At 37.2% G+C, this 20,242-nt stretch overlaps 1 protein-coding gene across 3 annotated transcripts in view; it reads right to left on the bottom strand.

Moving 5' to 3' along the window:
* The window catches only part of grip2b (glutamate receptor interacting protein 2b), a 191,931-nt gene that overhangs the window by 91,770 nt on the left and 79,919 nt on the right, over positions 1-20,242 (bottom strand). Inside the window, exon 1 of one of the 3 annotated variants that reach the window (XM_017429260.3) lies at positions 18,125-18,673. The exons of 1 other annotated variant lie outside the window; for it this stretch is intronic. In XM_017429260.3, coding sequence (XP_017284749.1) covers positions 18,125-18,263 — 139 coding nt within the window. In that variant the 5' untranslated portion in view covers positions 18,264-18,673. Of the gene's footprint in view, positions 1-18,124; positions 18,674-20,242 lie in introns of those variants that run through there. One more of the 3 variants, XM_017429259.3, reaches the window with a different exon arrangement.

The following is a 20,242-nucleotide window of genomic DNA, read 5'->3' as shown; positions in this document are numbered from 1 at the left end:
ACATTAAACAGAGGAGGAGGTCTCAGATTTCAGCTTTCAAAAACATATAATGGAGCTTTAGGCCTGATCCCCAGTCAGTTTCACTCTAATCAACACCTGCACTCATGTGACAAGAGTGGCCCATCAGTGAGTCAGACAAACAAGGATTCTAACGAGCCTCCATTGTTAGGAGAGTGAGAACAATCTGCAAGCAATCCAGCTTGCTGAAAAATGTAGCAAACTGGCAACTTGTCTAAGCACAGTTTATTTAGCAGCTTAAATAAAAAAAACATAACTCAACATAACACTTCTGTGTGCCACACTTTGCTGAGGCTGTAAGGCTTAAAAGACCTTGCAGAGTGAACAAATCCTCTTCTGATAAAGTCATAAAAATGATCTATTATTATCATATTATCAGACTCAACAATAAGCTGACTATATGTGGCAGCCCAATAGAATAATAAAAAAACAAATTAAATCTAATTATAAACCAATCCAACTGATTCTGTAGAATAAAAGCTGTCCAAGAAAATCATCAAATCTTTGCTTTGCTCAGGATAATCCCAGCCAACCCTAACTGTGGACTTGATTCCACATGAGAGGATACCTGAAAGCTCTGGAAACTTCAGGAACTACAGGTAAACCTGCAATCTGACAGCAAAGAGCTCTGTTAGGAAAATATGACACAAGATCTTTAATATAAGACAGAGTTTGGTCGTTCAGAGATATATAGGTCAGAAATATGAGTTCTTCTAACTCTCATCAGAACTCCGGCAGCAGCCTTCTGGATTGTCTGCAAATCTCTGAGACTTTCATGATTTTCATGCATCTTGAGAATACAGTGTTACAGTGGGCCAGCCGAGGAGTAACAAATGCATGGACCGGTGCAGGAAGGGTGCACTCAGATGAAACCTGGAATCTTTGCAAAAGAAGAAACGGGAGGAACAATGCAGATGTGCAGAGTGGAAACCAGCAGTCCAAAGCTTGTTTAATAAATCATCACAAGAGCACGGTCCACAGAGGATTACCAGGAGCCGGTGTGGTTGCTCACTTCACGCCGGCAGAGGTTTGATTCAGAGTGAAAAACTCTGCAAAAGACTTCCTGCAGCCAGGCTGAATTAAACCTGCAACTTTTTAATAAATAAAGGCCATTTCAAGGGCAAGGGCATTTTGTGTTACAGCAAGCTTAAAAAAAAACACATCTCGTATATAATTTATTTATTTTTTGTTAATATATAACATCAGCTGATGTGGTTTGGTGCGGTTGACCGTGTTTTATTGAAAATGAACTGGTTAGGTTCACTTTCTTAAACACAAAATAATAATAATAAAAAAGTCAGACATCTGCTGCTGTGAGCAGGAGTCCACATCATGGTTTATGCAACACATCGAGTAAAAAAATATTGATTTTAGAGGGGTTAGAAGAATCCTGAATTTCACAACCCAATTCTAGGAATTTCTAAGAGATATAAAAAGAAGCATTTACTGTTTTTTTTCTGCGATTATGGCAACAGCAGTGGCTACTAAATACTGTATATGGGATATATGGATAAAAAAAACCTAGACTGTCACAAAATCATGTTTTTTAACTTGAATGCTTCCCAAGAGTTAAAGACTTAAATCTACTGCGTTTACTTACATGAAAAAGTCTGTTATTTTTTAATTTATTCCATCCATCCATCCATCCATATTAATAATAAACCACTTAATTCATCACAAAGCTAAAATGATTGAAAATAAGCTAAAAAAGAGAGATTGGAACTCAGGAAAATAATGTGTGTCCTAAGAATCGTATTTGTTTGTGTAAACAGGTTTACAGTCTGTCGTAGATAAAATTAATTAAATCTGCATGGCCTTTCAAAATTTAATAAGTGTTTTTTGGTCTTATAGGCACCATCACAGTTAGACACACACACACACACTCACCCACAAAAGAACAATTGTGTGAGGTCTGTAGAAAACATCAGAGGGAGTACTGTGGCAGGATTCGCTCTCATTAGCTTAATCTTTAGTGGGAAAAGCACAAACACACACACACACACACACACACACATGCACAGTTAAAAAGGATCTTCTTAGACAAATCCTCATGAATGTGGCACACATGCACCAGAAACCCAGAATCACTGCAGGCCGGGTTTAAGCTTTATTTGTCTACAAAGCAAAAATGTAGCTGTGTCAAAATAAAGGTTCAGAGAGATGGTAACAAGGATGGGGAGCTTTAAGGTTTGTCTCTTAATATTTATCCTTAGCACAGTTCTATGGAAGACAAAACTAAGTGTTTTCAAATCTTACAATTAAAGCCCCATTTATGTTAGCAATCTCCTGGAAACGCTATAGATATTTTTTTAAAAGTTGATTGGGGAAAGTTACATGTTAACACTGTAATCCAGTGCCTGTTGAAGTAACAAGCGGGCACTGTGATTTTTGTATTTTAACAGCACACACATGCACAGACACTTCAGTAGTTCAATCCAAAATGGTGACCAGGTGTGTTTGTTTGGACCGGCAGTGAAGCTGGGTTGCTGCTGCACGTTGAAAAGGATGAGCGGCACAAAACAGGACTCTGTTATCCACCATTGGTTGTTGATTTACTCGTGCAGAAAAAATGGTGACTGCAGCCATCTGTAGTGCAGATTCAAGGCGTCTCCAAAAACTTTCACTGTGAGACCTGGGTTCAAACAGTTTCAGTGTCGGAGAATCCAATCAGTGTCGTTGTGTACACGAAAGGCTGGATCACAGCAAAAATGTTCCTTAAACAGGGCCTGACTGATGAACCACTGTCACAGAAGGTAGGGAAACATGCAGTGATCTTTCAGGAAAACATCTCATGAATCCTTGGACGGTTATTAATGAAACTCTCTGAAGGCTCATTGGATGTATATCTATAAATAATTAACCTTTGAAGTTGAAAAATGGCTGTAAAACTTTAGCATGCAAGGCAGCAGGTGATATGCATTCCTTCTTGGAATGCCACTTTCATATTATTGATGCATTTCTTTTCCTTTAATTCTGTTACATTCTGCAGAATTTTCATTTTTCACATTAATGCACAAAGGTCCTCTGGATCATATGTTTCCATGCACAGGAAAATAAATTCTGATCTCAAAGAGTGTGTTCTGTCTGCTTACAGTCACCAACAAACCAGAATCCATTCAAAATCTTCCAACCACCTTGTGTGTGACTGTGTGTGTCGTTGTTGTTGTGTGCGGATGCCAGAAGGGTGTAGTTGTGTTGGTAAATGTATGCTTGTCTTTAAGATCTCTGTGTTTTGGAAGGATCTTAATCTTTTAGTTGTTTTTATTAATATATTTATATGAATAGGAGCTGCATTTTTGTTTGTGTGTCTGTGCTCCTTGAATCTAGGCCACATCCTCAGATCTCCACTCTGACTTTGTGTTATCGTTGCATATTAAACGTCTCAAAGCAGTTAGCTGCAAATAGGGAGCAGTGATGATGAAATAATCCCAAACACATCCTGTGACATCACCACATTAGTTAAATTTAGGTTGAGTGGGTGGAAAACATCCACATTTGGTTTCGAATGAACCCTTCCACAACACACACGTTTTGATGGGTCGATGCAAAGTTTTGAGGCTCAGATGCAACTTTTGCTCATTCTACAACCAATAAGGTGGTTGTCAGGTAAATATTGTCCAGAATAAAATGAAAATGAATGAAACTTTAAGTAAGAAATGAGCGAGGTTACCTGGACTGTGTAAGCCCATCTCAGATTGGTCAGTTTGATGGTAACAAATCAACCCTCCATTATTCACTTCAAGCTTCTGACCAGTCTCAAATTAGACTCCTTATTCCTAATTCCACCATGAATCTGTGCTTTGACAGTAATCTGTTTGTCTCGTGGGTCGGCTGGCGGTCCGAACCCTTGTGTGTTCTTCTTAGAGGACAATAACACCTTCCTTCCTTCTTTCAAGTTTTAAAAATGCGCTATAAATTGATTGATTGCATTTACAAATTATTTTTAGCATTTATAAAAGAGTTCTAAGACAATTTTCATGCAATGATGCAAGCTCAGTATTTGGCAAAATCAAGTGCTTGAAGAAATTCTCATGGGAGAGTCAAGATAAAAGCTATTTAGAGAAGAACGTGTTAAAGAGCAAATTTTAGCAATAAAAAAACCCTCCAGCCTCAAAGATTTTTAATGGTTCACATGAATGCTTGAGTTTATATTTTTACACCCATTTGCATCAGCTGGGTATTTACACTAAAGGTTGTATTGATTGAAGTACAATCAGTGGTTTATTTCTGTATTTATTTGTTTTTATTAACGTTACAACATGTGACAGTAAGTGTAATACACAGAGGAAGGAAAGAGAAGGATGAAGGAAAGCAAAGAAGAGGGGATCCAGAAAGTAGAACCTTTCTGAAGTTCATTTCTGTTTTTTATGTCATGTTATTATTGTCTGTTATTAATTTTTGTGGCATGCAGTTATATAATCTGGAACAGGAGCTGTAATAATGCAAATTTTGAAGTGACAGTAACCGTAGGGATGAAAATAGAGCTAAGAATAATTGAACCAACCAGGCCAGGGTCCATTACAAAACAACCTGTGTTCCACAACATTCTGCCAAACAAATTGTGTCTGATTTAAAGAGTTCAGTAACTGTTTTATCCAAATCTAATGTGGTGCTAAATTTCAGAACAAAACGCTTGCTTAAAAGATAAACGTTTGGAGATTTTTGTTGTTTCAGACGGAGGAAGTTTGTACCTAAATGAGCCATTAGCTTGACTTCCTCATAAGAATTCCTGTCTTAGGGGGCCACCACATTGGAAACAGAATGTGTTGTACTCGCCGTGAGAGGAGAGCTCAAAGCAGAGAAAATTGCAGCACAAATTGCATCTAATTTGGCCCAAAGGCTGAAAAAAATATCCAGAGAGGAGAGAGCGTCACATGGCATTACATGCACCGACTTCGCCGAAGCTAGAAAAAACTAGCTGCTTCCTGGATATGTTTTTCAATTTTCCTGCAACTAGAGACATTATTCTGCATTATTAGCAGCCTTCTCCCCTCCTCAGTGCTCTGATCACCATCTGAAACAGGTAAAACACTGACACATAAATGATGAACCGTTAAACGCTGTTGGCCATGAGGTTGTTTAATAAGGCTTGACTGTTTTCATGGCAGCTAATTTATTGGTGAACTTGAAAACAAAAGTAATTATCTGCAATCTGATTATCCACTCGGTTATTTTCCTTTACGAAACGTTCACGGTTTCTGTTTTTAAATTCTCTTTTAGGTTTAAGAATACTTTTTAGGTTATTTCATTCGTCTCATACAGTCCCCCCAAAAATTTGATAATTCCTTCGATGACTACATGATATAATCAGAACAAACAAAATGAAAAAGAGAAGGTTGGGAACCGCATAAACCCATTTTTAATTACTTTGATGCACAGCATTTCACAGACAGAGATGTGGGCAGGCAAATATTAGTAAGCTGAGATGCAAATATGAATATTAATGGACAAAACAAACAAGCTTTAAATATGTAATAATGTAAACAACAGTCAGAGGTCTCATTTATGGAACCTCTGTCATGTCCCTCAGGTCCAATTTAAGTCAAACATTGTCTGCCTTCCACTTCCTGCACACAGTAAATGGATTTGCCTCTCTGTCCTCACTTATTCCTCACATTCATTTCATTTTTCTACATTTCTTTTCTGTCATCTGAATGTCAGATTCTGTCCACAGGCTCTTCTGTCCTTTTCACCCATCATCACCTCTTTCCTCAGCTGACACCCTTCTTTTCAGACCCTCATTAAGTGATTTATCTTCAAGACTCTGTTTGAAACACATTATTACACAACTGATTGTCTCTGTTCTATTTTTTTAGCCTTTTTCCCAAAGATTCAAAACTCATCTCTCTGTCTTCTTTTCCTTCGGGTCTCTCAGTTATTTCCAGACAGTCTTTAAATGTCCCTTATTCCAACCTGTCTGTTTTTTTTTCCATTTCTCTTGTTTTCTCTAAATATGATGCAATTGATGCAACTAAAAGCAACAGCACCCACTGCTGCTTCAATCCCACAATGCACCAAACCATCACGTTCCCCTTGGCTTCTGACGTCACAGAATAAAACCAGAAACATCTGCACAAAAAAACAAGCTTCTTAGATTCTGGAATAATTATCAGGTGAAGGAGGACCATTATGTTTTTGTACCATGTCTGTGTGTGCATTAATTGTCTGTACTGTTAGCAAAATATCTTCTGACCCACAAGACAGATCTGAGTCAAACTCTCAAAAAGTAATCATTGAATAAACATCTAGAACTGACTGACCTTTGGAATTGGTCCCATTCAAGATGGTCTCCGCAGCTAAGTGGCCTTAATAAACACAACAATGACTATGATTCAGGCAGTTTTACAGATATTGAGCAGAAATTTGGTTTGGTAGTAGCTGAGAGTCTTTCTCAACACGTCCTCTGAAGTCTAACTGATCGAGTCAGATCGGACTTTAAAACTTTGTCATTAACTATTTAAATTATTTAACAAAACGTCTCATGAATTATCTCACGTTGTGCAAAATCTTTACTTAAAACTTTAGTTTTAAATGTTTGAGTCTACCCTGTTTGTCTGTTAGCAAAATATCTCATGAACCACTGGACAGATTTTAATGAAACTCTGCAAGTAATTTTTGAATGTGCACCTATAACTGATTAAACTTTGGAGTCACCACAATACAAGATGGCTGCCACAGCTAATCAACATTAGCTAATACAAAAAAGACCATAACTGAGTAAGTTTTACAGATTTTGAGATACAATTTGTTGTGGTAGTAGCTTAGAGTCATCCTAAAACATACTCAGAGCTCTACACATCGAACTCTGTCTGTTAGCAAAATATCTCATGAACAACTGGACAGATTTAAAGAAATTATTGGATGGACATCAACAGCTGATTGACATCTGAAGCCAACACAAAAATAGCTAGAACTTACTCAGAATTACAGACACTGAGGTAAGGTTTATGTGGTAGTAGCTGAGAGTCGTCCTCGATATGCATTCCTTTAATTCAAAGCTGATTTACATCTGCAGGCTGTTTTTTGTCATAAACTAAAAGAAAGACGTAGCAGCATGTCAGAGAACAGACACGGTGACACATAAAAGAAAGTGTTAAACCACTAACCCATTCAACTCTCCACCTATCGGATGAATTATTTATTGTGGTTCTTGAAATGCCAGGAAGTTTCTCATTTCAAACCCGTGCCTCATTACACATTTATGTTGCTCCTTTTGATCACTAACTGGCAGTTAGAGCTTATTAGCTTACAGTGAAAAAAACCCTGAAATAAAAAGCACTGAAGTTTTGAGAACGCTTTTATTTTTATCAGTTCGGGAAAAATATGTCACAGCACGGTAAATAATTTATTTGCATAGTCCTCAACAATGTCAACTTTCTCTCAAAAAATGTTGGCCCTGTTTGGTGCATTAAAAATTGAACATAAGGCAAAAAAAATGACTTCAAAAAGTTGAATCAAACAAACAAAAAGAACACATTGGTTTCAGTACATCAGTGGCCAGCCCATTCCTGGTTATCTGACAATAAAGAGCAACAAAACTGTGACCACAAACCTTTATTTATTTTATTTTTTTGTATGTCTGAAAGTGATGAAAGAAACATCTATATGAGTTATGTCATCTCACTGCCTCAGGGAGCTTCATCCACTGAAATCCAGTTCAGAAAAGATAAAAAAACACCTCAAAAATCAAAGGCAAAGAGAAAAACAAGTCTTAAATATAACTATTTAAAGAAGTATTTCTGTTGATGTGTGCTGAGTAATATAAGCTGCAAAATGGATGATTATTTTAATTTAATAAGGCTTATTTTTACTTAACAAAGATTAAAACTTTCACACAAACTCCCACAACACTATGACAGCGTAACATAAAAAATAAAATAAATAAGTGCAACCTTTGATAAAAAACCTTATATTGAAATGTTTCTCACCAGTGACAGCCCGAGCAGATGTAAACACGTTAGAGGAACACAAAATGTTCCGAAAAAAAAAAAAAAAAACATCAAGGAGAACTTGACAGAGACTTTCTTTTTTTTCAGCAGAAGTAGAAACTTTTTATCTCCATCAGAACCAAACTTGGACTGAGAGATTTCCCTGCTGATTGTGTGCACGTGCACAAAACGCCTCAGTCCTAAAACTGCATGTGTTGCAACAAATTTAAAGTAAAATACTTCTGAACAATTAGCATTTTTACATTTAGGTTTTAGCTTGAAAACCTGCATGTTTGTGTTTTTTTTCTCCTTGTTCTTCTGTCCTCTTTCTCTCAATCTGCCAGGTTTTCTTGAATTATTCATATTTTTACTATTTTCTTTTTATTGCTGCACTGTTGCTGAAAACAACTCAGTCTCTCCACCAAAGTTAAATGTTTGCAAAATATTAACTAAGGTTTATTGATTTGCACAAAAACCATGCAGGATTCTTTTCAGCACATGTTTGCAAAGATAAACCTGAAAGAATAATTTGATTTCAACAATTCAAACCCCTCAGAAACTTCCATTAATCATGCTGAAGTGAACAAGGGAATAATTTAAACATCTCACAGTTTTGACATTTAGGTGGCTACTGAACAGATGCAGAAAAGAGTAAATTAAGACCTTCATTTTGAGGTATAAATCCCTCAAACGTCTGATCTGTTCAGGAGCAAAAGTCTTAAACATCTCTGGACAGCCTGTCAGAATGATTGACAGGTGAGAGGTGAGAGGTGAAGCTCCAGGTGCAGGGATAAACAAACAAAGAAAGCTTTTAACTTATAAGTTTGGAACAGTTTTGGTTTATCATCATGCAACATTTGCTGTTCATCTCCATATTTATTCAACACATATGAAAAAGAATATAAGAAATAAATTTCCACAGTTTGAATTGTTTTGACTCAAATCGCTGATTTTCTTAACCTCCACTTCATTTGTTCTTGTTTTTTTCTTGTCCTTATTTGTAATAATCTCGTGTGTGCACATGTGCAAAATGCCCAGATTTAATGTTTGTTTTAGAATTTGCATTAGCACTTTAAGACTTTTTATTTTTTCCTTTTTAAAAACAGCCTAACCAGGAACTAAGTCTGCAAAACAGCCTCTGGCTGGACTGGCTGTGTGCAGAACAATGGCTGAACTGTTTTTATTATGTAACACTGTTTTATTAAACATCCATGTTTAAAACAAAAATAATAATAATAATTTAAAGCAAGTAAATAAATAAAATGAGAATTAAAAAGGTAAATGGATTGCATAAAACAGTGCTTCTAATTAAGCTGGAACTAAATACTAAGACAATTTATTTCTAAAAGAAGGTAAATAATGTTTTTTTTCTTTAAACACAAACACTCTGTAATTAATTAACTTTTCTCCAAACCAGTTGAACCAGACTGGAGCAACCTGCAGTGATTCTCCATCTCTGAGCCATCATTAAAGGATTCTTCACTCTTTTAATCATTGTGCATCAGGACTGGAGGCCTGACCAGCTCTTAGTTGCTCCAGCCTTTCTGTTTACCAACTCTGGCCTCTGTGGTTGTCATTTAGGATGCACGAGGTGCCACACATTTGTCATCAGCCTTCACTGATCCAGCCCAGATGCTCTTTTGGAAGAGGAACCACCGAGAGGCTTTCAGGTTTTCCAGCTGCTCCTCTCTATCACCGAGGTGAAATCAGTCGGGCTTGACTCCATCAGTCCCTCCACAGGAGCTTAAATGAGCCAACCTATCTGTTAAGATGGCTTTCAGACGAGAAGCAGATTACCAATTTTGCAGACAAATCAAATAAGAGAGGAAAGATTGTATTAAGGAAAGCAGATGGCAGAGCTTCACTTGACCAAAATGAATGTCTCCAGTGTAATGTATAATTATTTTTAAACACCCCCAAGGTGTTGGTAAGATACAATAACTGAATTAGTTCCTGATAAAGTCCAAAATGTTTCAGTAATAAATGCTGGCAGTTCTTTTTGTTTGGATTTAAATCTGGCCTTGCTGTTGACTCCGACGCCCACAGGCCCACTGGTTTGAGCTGCATCGCTCAGTTATCTTCGTTCTATTATGAGTCTCTTCCAGCCAATCTGCCTTTTGACCCGGACCATTCAGAGTGGAAGCAAATTGCCAGTTTAGGTGTCAGAGCCAGCTGAGTCGTCTGGGTCATTTATGAAGTGATTGCTGTCTGTTTTTTCCCTCGGAGCTCCCCACAGTCACTGTTTAGTCTCTGCAGCGAGCATCAGTCCTGTCAAGCACACATCCAGACAATTGGTTTTTCCATCAGGCAGCTAAGAGTTCGCGGTGAGGGTTTAATTAAATGAAAAATCCAGCTGAACAGCATTCAGCAGGGGAAACAGAGCAACTGGGCATGCTGCTTATATAACACCAGGCTGCAATTCAAGGAAATAATCTGCATAAAGTCTTTTCTGATCTACATGGCAGAGGTTTTCTCTAATTATGCAGTGTGCATGTATATCACTTGAGAGAAAAATTATTCTACAAAGTTATTACTCTTACTTTTTACATTAAAATACATGCTGCTGCACACAGATGTGGCTTGGACATAGTTTGTGTCCTTCATAAAACTGTAGGGTTATAAATAAATAAATACATTTTATAAAATCTTCTCACAACACAAGTTATCAATCTACAGACATGTTTCCTGTTTTCACTGAGACCAGCAGATGGTCCTGAATCAAACATGATGCAGAGCAAACATCCCCTTCTTGTATAATCTGAGCACCAACCTAACAAAAAAAAAACAAAAGAAACAATCTAACTGAAGCCACAACAGAATTTTCTTTGGCACACTATTTGATGGTTTAGAACAATGTTAACATCTTGTTTGGATAATTTTGAGGTGCACAAAAAGAAACAGTCAATTGTTTCTGGACTTGAGGATGGAGAAATCCCAGGCTGTTTGATCAGCTTCAAGCTGATTTTGTGTCAAACTTTCAGGAGATCCATGCAAGAAAATTAGAATAGATGTTTCTGCATCAGTTTGTTCTTCCATTTAGAGCTACATACCTTTCTAAGACAGCCTACACTGATTAAAAAAAGCCAATTTTAGGCTGTCACAAGCAGCACATCTGACATCTTATCTGAAGCAGATTTTAAAAAAGAAAGAAAAATTAGACTTTTTGATTTGAAGAGGAGTTGAAGACAAAGTTTGGGGAATATTCTGTGAGGACGTGCAGGAATGACGGTGGTCAACAAAAACAGGTTTTTAGTAGATAGAAGTGGGCGTGGAGAGGCTTTAAGAAAAACAAAGGCTTAAAAAATCTTTTGCACTCTATATATTAAATAATCATTGCCTCAAAGCATACATGAAGTAACTGTATAAGAAAAGAAGGCAGGTACAGTAGAGCCCTGATGAAGGCTGAAACATGGTAACCAGTTAAAGTTACTGGAAATGCTGCTTGTATCTTTCTCCATCTCCATCCTCCTCAGGACTTGGTGCTTTTATCCTAGAAACGTTTGTAGAGACAATCTTGTTACTCCTTGGGAGTGACAGGGATGGATAGGATTAGGAATGAGGTCATCAGAGGTCAGCACAGGTTGAACGGCTCGCTGTGATGACCCCTGAAAAGGGACGAGCCGAAAGAAAAGGAGGATGAAGATGAAGGAAAATGTCTTTGTTTGCTAATGTTTTTTGAATCAGAATGAACTAAAGCTTAATTTTTTTTGTTTCTCTAAACAAATCCTTGATAGTAAATTGAACCTGTGAGAAATGCTCTGGTTTTATTCAGTTTGCTGTTTTTTGTTAATGGTTCTTTAACAGGTGCACAGTGTTACTGTCAGCAGGTTCAAAATACTGAGCTAAAGGCAGTTTCAGGAAATTCTGGCATCAAACCACAAGAACACGATGACAAAATCCAGCTTAAAAAACACTAAATATCAAATATACAATGCCAGTAGGAGCTGCTACATTCATTGGAAACCAAGTGCAAGCCTTTTAGAATATTACACATGTATAAACCATAAAAGAAGACCAACAAACATTATTTTGTGATTGCTCTAAAACAACAGCTGCAGTAGCTGGATAAATTACAGTTGGAGCTGCAGTTTATTGCTAAAGTTTAGACGGGTCTGGTGCTGAAGGAAGAGAGAGAGAAACATCCACCCACACATCTGTAGAGACTGAGGGCAAAGTATCTGAGAGAAGAGGAGCAAGAGGGTGACAAAGGGAGCAAAGTGAGAAGCAGAGATACAGGAGGGAGAGAGAAAAGCCAGATGAACAAGCTGGAAAGAGGCCCAGAGTGGAGCAATGAGCGAGCAAAGGAGAACGAGGATTTAGCACCTGAATTTACCTTCTAAATGTGTCTCATGAGGGCGTGCAAACACTGAGGCTATGACATCTGATATCTAACAGTGACAAAAAGTCTTAATCTAAACTCCCAGAATGTTTCACTGATTGCTACAAACCTCCCCTGAAGGTTTATTTGACTCAAATTCTTTCAGATCGTGCTTCAAAAACACTGAAAGACACAAAAAAAGAGATTTCATTTTTAGGTTTAGGTTGCTCGATTTCTTGTCCTTGTGGGCAGCATGAGATTAAAATGTAACTCAAGTTATTTTGCTGTGAAAAAAGATTTTAAAGTGACTTAATGATTGATATTAAATCCACAGGTTTTTTATTTAGTTGTTGTCGTTTTGTTTATAATCTTCTGCCTGTGGAAGACTCCAGCTAGCCTTTAATTTTCCTTTATCACCTAGAATTAATTCATCAATCAGCTGAAGCAAAGATAATTTATAAAAAGTACAATTATTTTGGCTGTTAACTGTATATCAGTATACTAATAGTATACCTCTTTGTCACAAAGTCTTCAGTACTTGAAAAGGTAAACACCAACAGAATTCATATATAAGACTTATTACTAAAGATGTAAACAATTAACTACATTTACTTGATTTTTATGGCACCAGTTTAGAAAAACATTCCGTCAAGATTAATTTAAGTCCAAATAAAAACAGTCAAATTCAATATAATCAATTCATTAAAACCTTGAACATCCCCCACCCCCACCCCTCTCTTCTGGATGAATAATTACAGGCCCTGGATTCATTAATCATCCGTCTCTGACAGGTTTTTATTTTCAGGTTTGAATAAAAGCGTCTCATCAACCTGGAAGGTGCCGGCTGCCTTAAATGAAAAATAAATAAATAAAATCTAAAATATTAAACAGGGGTCTGTTGTACCTTAAAATGGAATAATCTTTCATGATGTTACAGATGAAGCAAAGATGATAAATAACAGGACAACGTCTTGTATATTATTAGTAAATTGTCACTGTTACTTTATTTTCCCTTTTAAAACACATTAAATATCAGGATGTTAGTGTGTCAGTCATTATATGCAGCACAGACTCACATGCATCATAAAAAATGACTTTTTTTCCCCTCAGAATAAAATTTTGGATGCCTGGTGAAACACTTCTACACTGCCATATTTCCAAAAGTTAAGTTTTTTTTAATGAACAGATCATTTCTGTACAATAAACACAACAACATAATGCACAATAAATAAGTTGACTTTAATGCTGAGCAGTTTATTTAATCTATATATGAATATATGTAAACACTGCATTGGAGCTGATATGATAAACACACACGGCAGCACACAAACTGGAAGTTTAAATCTGTTGATGAAGATTAATCCACATCTGATGGTCTGAAAGGCTGGGCGGGTGGAGAAGTGCACTCAGCAATCAGGCAGAACTGAGTCAGAGTTTCATTACAACCACTGATGCTTTAAAGGCACTTCCTATTTAAACGACATTTGTTGGATTTCACTCACTGATTTTGATGCACTTTAAATTGCTGTTTAACACATTACAAGCTTATTGGTTTAGATAAGCAATTTAAATGTACTTGATTAAAGTTAGACATTAAAACCCGGAGATTAACGAGTCACGGTTCAAAAAGCGAGTCAGAGCCTCCAAATATACAAGGACCCCACTCTGAAGCAAACCCCCCCCCACACACACACACATCCGCAGGGCCCGAGGATCTATTATTAACGCTGTGGTACCAGATACTGCAGTTTTAACAGAAGCACAAATGACAGATCTTAAATATTTTGACAAAAGTTCAACTCAGAAATTATACTGAAAATCTTGTCTGACATCTTTTCAAAAATGAAACGGGTTTAAAAGGCTGATAGCCCTGGATTTCATGCATGTGTCAGCATAAAGAGTGGCTTTCTGAGGTTATTTTCCTTTAACAGCATCCAGAGCCTGTTCTGTATCTGCGCCCTCACCTTCCTCCAAAACAACCTGGAAAAGGTTCATTTGAAATTTTGCTGTGGGCCAAATCTGTAGTCCTCACACAAATTAAAATGTTTGATGGATGTATTGCTATTCATGTGTTGCATAGCCATCATGTTTTGACACAGATATATATATGATTTTGTTTAAGCTTAAAGGAAGAGCTATGTACTTCTAGGAGTGGATGGTGCTCATGTAGTTATTCTGCATAAACTCTAACATACACACACTGGCTGTCCAAAGACAATACATAATATAGCATACAGCCTGTTAATTACAGGGTAAGTACCAGGTATGTACCCTATAAATACACAGTAACAGACACTTCATAATACAGCCAGGTCCTTGTAGGTATCAGGTAAGTACCAGGTTTGTACCTCCTAAGTATCAGGTATCAACCTCACAAGTATCACGTATAAACCATTAAGTATCAGGTACATATCCTGTAAGTAGAGGGTAACAATTCACCTCAGAGTACAGCCCAGGCTCCATAGGTACCAGGTACTTACTCCATAAGTATCAGCTATGTACCCCCAAAGTACTGGGCTGTATTATGCATTGCTACCAATAATTTATAGGAAGCTGTAAGTTTCAGTCATGAGGTAGATTGCCACAAGATCAGCAGCTAATATGGAACTTTGAGACGCTGACAAAGACGTCTTTGTTTTGGGCATCAAAAGTCTGAGATGTTGTTTATGTCACAGAGTCTCCAGTGATTTATAGATATTTTGTTTACTTTCTGGATTTGAAACAGACCTTTTTTCATGTCTTTATGTTTGTTTGGCTGGAAAAGCCTCTAAAAACAAAAAAAAACTCCATGAGACGCCACAAATGTCCAGTGAGGCCCCGACCACTTTTAGGTTCTTTCTAGGAAATGTTTGCCTGGAAAAAAACAAAACAAACAGAACAAGCAAAGGTAACACAACCAGTAAAGCAGTCTCAAGTGTGCATGTACAAGATGGTTGGAGATTGGTTTTGGTTTCCTGGGGATATAAAAAGAGAATTACTTTCATGAGGCCTTATTGCCTCTTAACACTCTTTTAAAGAAAGCCAATTGAAAAGGTCTTGTTTATCAGCTCCCACAAGTGTTATTGTGCTTTCGTATAATATCCTCCAAATGTGTCTGGTGGCACCTGGTTTATAACTTTTAACATTACCTCACTGTATTTTTAACATATGGGTAGAAAAAAAAGATTAAAGTGTATATTAAAGGACTGGAAATGGGTTCTCACCCTTTCCTGTCTCAAACATGCAAATATATCCACAAATTAGGTCCCAGATTTTACTTTTTATTAATATTTTTTTAATCACTAAGCTGTTTTTGTATGATCAAAGCAAGTTTAAAAAATAAACAACAACAACAACAAAAAAAAAAAAGTCTCTCTCTGCAAACCATTTCCAAAAAGCCTTTGAAAAACATGAGGTAACTTTCAAACTGTGGGCTCAACACCAACCCAGCCAAGAGGTAATTAAATGCTGGAGCCAATTAATTAAAACCGGTGGAGTAGAAAAAAAAAAATCAACAAAATATTTTTAGATAAACTGATTCGTCAGTCCCTGCAACCGAAAACTTGCAGTTTGGTCCTGTCAAATTGTTTAAATCATATTTTTCCATTAGCTCAATAAGCTGATATTCACTTTGTTCAACAATCTGAAGTTTGAACACAGATTTCTTTAACCTTTTACTAGTTATTGTTTGACAATAACTAGTAAAATGACAACTTCAACCTGTCCAGCCTACATCAGAGAATTAAATGATTTAAGGTAATTCCTTGTGTTGTTATGGTAAGATTACCATTATTTTTGTTAAAAGTGAGACTATTTCCCCTAAAATAGTTGTTCTTTGCTCAGCCACGGTTGTCTTCAGGATGACATTTCATTGTTTAAAAGAAATCTAGAGAAATGAATAGCAGCAATTATAAGAATAAAATGTTAGCCGGGTACGTCGCCACTATTGAATGATTTAAGGAGGTCCACAGATTGGTTCTGCCTGGTATCTGGTGGAGCGCAGAGGAGTCTATAAATCTTGTTTATCTGGAGGAAGTATAAGTTGTAACAAGGTTTCTGGCACCGTCTGGAGCTCCTGGCTCGACCTCCTGTCGCCTGAGGAACCGGTCTCTTTCTTTCCCATCTGACAACAAATTACCATTTTGATTTGGGTTACCCTGCTGCCTGAATCAGGCTCTAGACAGGATCCAGTGACCCACCGAATATGCCTCCACACGTGCAAGGTCCTCCTGCTCTAACTCACAATCCAAGCTTCATTTTCTGAACTCAATCTTCAGTTTGATGCTGTGATCTCACTGTAGCCTTCGTCTGAAAATAATATCTGCACAATCTGATAAGTATTATGTGTACTAAGGCTACGTTAAATAAATGCAAACTTCCATCCATTGTAGCAGAATAAACATTCTTGATGACATCACTGCATGGGGTCTGTAAAACACTCACAGGAAAACCCAAATAAACGGAGACTGAAGACTCATTTACTCAGAATAACAACTAGTATGGTAGCCTTTCCAACTTTGTCAAAGCCTGACAGTGAAGAGAAAAGCCAAACAGATGACAAAGATGCTCGCTTCAGATATTTAACTTTAACTACAAAATCTTTAGAGAAACTTCAAGAAAAGGAAAGGCGTTTATTCCAACATGCTGTGATGCAACTGGGTGAAAAATCAACAAATCCTCTGTAAAGACAATAAGATATTTTTTGACCAATGACGCATTAAAGATTGGTTAATTCAAGCTGATGGCTTCAAAAATACAAGTGTTTTGATGAAGGTGGCATCTCACTGAGCTGTGACTGCTGGGAGAAAAGTTGGTGAAAAAAGTCCATTAAAAATGCAAGAAAATTGAAAAAAAAAGTTTTTTTTTTTAGGTAAAAATTCATACCTGCCTCAGCAGCTGCCCCCAACATTTATGATTTAATCTGCGGAAGTAAATTTTTGATTAAAAAAGGTAGCTCAAGGAAGTTGAGATGCCACAAAAGTTGTGAGACATTCAGGAGACGTTTCAGAGACGCCCTACTTGCAGTCCAGCGACATGCCACCTTTGAGCTCAGACGCCAACAGCTAAATTAAAAACTTCTCAGTGATCCAGTGGTGTCCAACCCTGGAGGACCACTGTCCTGCATGTTTTACTTGTTCCTCTGCTCTTCAAGTTCGGCAGAATCCTGTTAATATTAATTATTCAAATCAGGTGCGTCAAAGCTGGGAAACACCTAAAACATGCAGGACGGGGTTCCTGGAGGACCAGGGCTGCGAATCACTGTCTTAGTGAACGACAGCTTGATAAATATAGGCAGAAAAAGGCAGAACTAACTGATAAATTAATAGCAGAAACAACTAAGACCAGGAAGAAGTATACAAACAAAATATATATTTCTACAGGAAAAAAAATGAAGCTATTTCTGAAGAACAAATACCACAGAGCAGGAATTCATACCTGGGTACTAATTCAAACTTAGCTTTTAATATTAAAGGAGTTTTTTGTTTTGTTTTGTTTGTTTTTTGTGTACAGAAGGACCATTTTTATTGACCACGATTGATTTATGACAGCAATAAAACATAAAACATCCCAGGAGGTGAATACATTTTTCTTTTTAGGCACTGTATCTTTGTATGAACATAGCAGACTATATCCTTAGGTTATTGAATTATTGAGGATTATTGAGTTTGTAACCACCATGATTGAATAAAAGACTGAATTGGTTTGCATGTTTGGAGACTGGAAATGAGAATTCAGACAGTCCTGGAGCCCAATAAACAAGGCACAAAAAATATTTTGAAGTTCAGGGCAGAGATGAAACATGATTCACTGGCACCGTGTCTTTTATCAGCCATCACCTTCACACAAACACACACAGACACGTGGAGCTGCAGACTCTCACCAGTGATGCAGAGGCTGAAACGACACAGTTCATCACAAAGGGTGTCCGGGCTCTCCAGATCTCCTGGTCCTCCTTCTCTCCTCTTCTTCCTTGGCGACATCCTCTTTACCATCTTCATTACTCGCTCTACTTTGTCCATCCTGGACAGCAAAGTTCTGCCAATGTAGTCTTTAAATTGGAATCTTCTTGCTCTTTTCTTGTTCTTTTTGTCTTTTTTACTCGTTTGCAGTTTTGTTGGCTTTCTTCCTGCTTTCTGAATGCTAATAAGTTTCTCCTCCGTTCCTACTCCTGTTCTTGTCTCCTTTCTTCTTGCTCTCCACAGTGGTACTGCCTAAGTTTTCCTCCCGTTCCAGCGCAGCACCGGCTTTCACACGTCACCCATCGTCTTCTTTGTTTCTCTCTGTTTACCTTTTCTGCTGTTCTTCTTCTTCAGCTCACCAAAAAAAATAAAAAATCCAGTGACCGAAACGATGAGAGACTCAGAGAGGTAACGAGAGAGGGAAGAGACAGGGAGAGGCTGCACATGTAACTCCCCCTCCTTTCCTTTTTCTCGCTCCCTTCATGCACACCAGAACACCTCCTCACTGCAACACCCCCACATCTGAGCTTCAAAACTCTCAGCCGCTGCTTTGCTTTGTCAGTTGTTTCCGGGAAAAATAAATAAATAAAATTATATATATATATATATATATATATATATATATATATATTGAAGCCAGCAAGGTGCTAGCTCTTTGTTTCTCTTTGGTTTGTCACACTCAAACATATACTTTTTGTCATCCTGTCAAACTTTAATCTGCCATGTCTCTTTTGTTTTTGTCTTTCTAAAATTAGTTTTAATCTGCCTCAATCTTTCCTGTTTCTACCAATCTATTCCTCTCTCCCGCTCTGATCCATTCTTTCATCACCTTCAATTTTATCCCATCCTCCCCGTTTTACCATTTTAGCCAGATGTCAGAAAAACACACGAAATGAGCAACATCCCTTTTAACACCACGTCTCATGGTAATGTGTTCAAAAGCATCAAGCTTCTGCTCAGCTGTCATGGTGATGCATCCCACTTTGAAATGGAAATGATGCCAGAACTTTGTGAAAAATTCATACATGCATTTCTGTCGCTGTTCTGGTGGAAATGGGTTTCCCAATCCGTTTTTTAAACATGGCTGCGGGGGCAGGAAGGGAACACAAAAACAAGAAAAGCATGGCCTGGAATAGTTATTCTAAAAAGGAAGCACAAAAAAAAACACAAATAAAAGGTAATTAAAGCAATAATAGAATATTTATTAAAGGGAAGGTGGGCTGACGTAAGCTTGACGTAGAAATAGCTTCAATAAATGTTGCCCAGTCAGAAATATTATTTTTATAATTGCCTGCTGCTGAAGACAACAGGTGGGGTAGTGTTTTTGCCTTTCTATTCGCTCTGTTAGCAAAATATCTAATAAACTATTGGATTAATTTTAATGAAACTGTCAGAATGTGAGTTGACAACAACAACTCGACCTTAACCAAGACAAAAATAGCTAAAGTTTGATGTGGTAGTAGCCAAGTGTCATCCTTAACACGTCCTCCGAGAGCAAACAGATGTCACCATGTTACCTAATATTACAGAAATTATTTACAAAGTTTGTGTAAACAGTTTCCATTTTCTTTTAAAATCCTATTTTAGACCAAAGTCAAAGACAGCAACTGATTAAATAATTTGTTCCCACAATAAAAAAAGTAATTTGTTCTCTGTTGATGGCGCAGGTTTACGTTCCTAAACAATATAATGCACATTTAACAGTCTCATCTGACCTCCACATTTTCCCTCTTCCTGTTTGAATCGCACTATTGTTCTCCTGGTTTGTTTTGTTTCTCTGTATGTTTTTTGTAATCTAACCAGTTCTGCTACTTTGTGCTATTTTAGCTGTTCATAAATCTAAATGTTCAGCTGATTCAGAAGAAGCTCTGACGTTTGGTTTTTGTATCTTTGAAACTTTTCAAATTAACTATAATTACATTTTCCCCATGAAAAACATTCTTCTCTTTAAAATCTACTTCAACATATTTGCTCTATTTTTGTCCTCTTATGCTACGTTTAGCTTTTAGCTCCGTTTTTAGCTAGTTTCAGTTTTTAGT

The sequence above is a fragment of the Kryptolebias marmoratus genome, linkage group LG4 (assembly GCF_001649575.2).
Source record: "Kryptolebias marmoratus isolate JLee-2015 linkage group LG4, ASM164957v2, whole genome shotgun sequence".
NCBI classification, from domain to species: domain Eukaryota; kingdom Metazoa; phylum Chordata; class Actinopteri; order Cyprinodontiformes; family Rivulidae; genus Kryptolebias; species Kryptolebias marmoratus.
The sequence above is the reverse complement of the archived record's forward strand: the minus strand, read 5'-3'. Positions and strand labels throughout refer to the sequence as shown.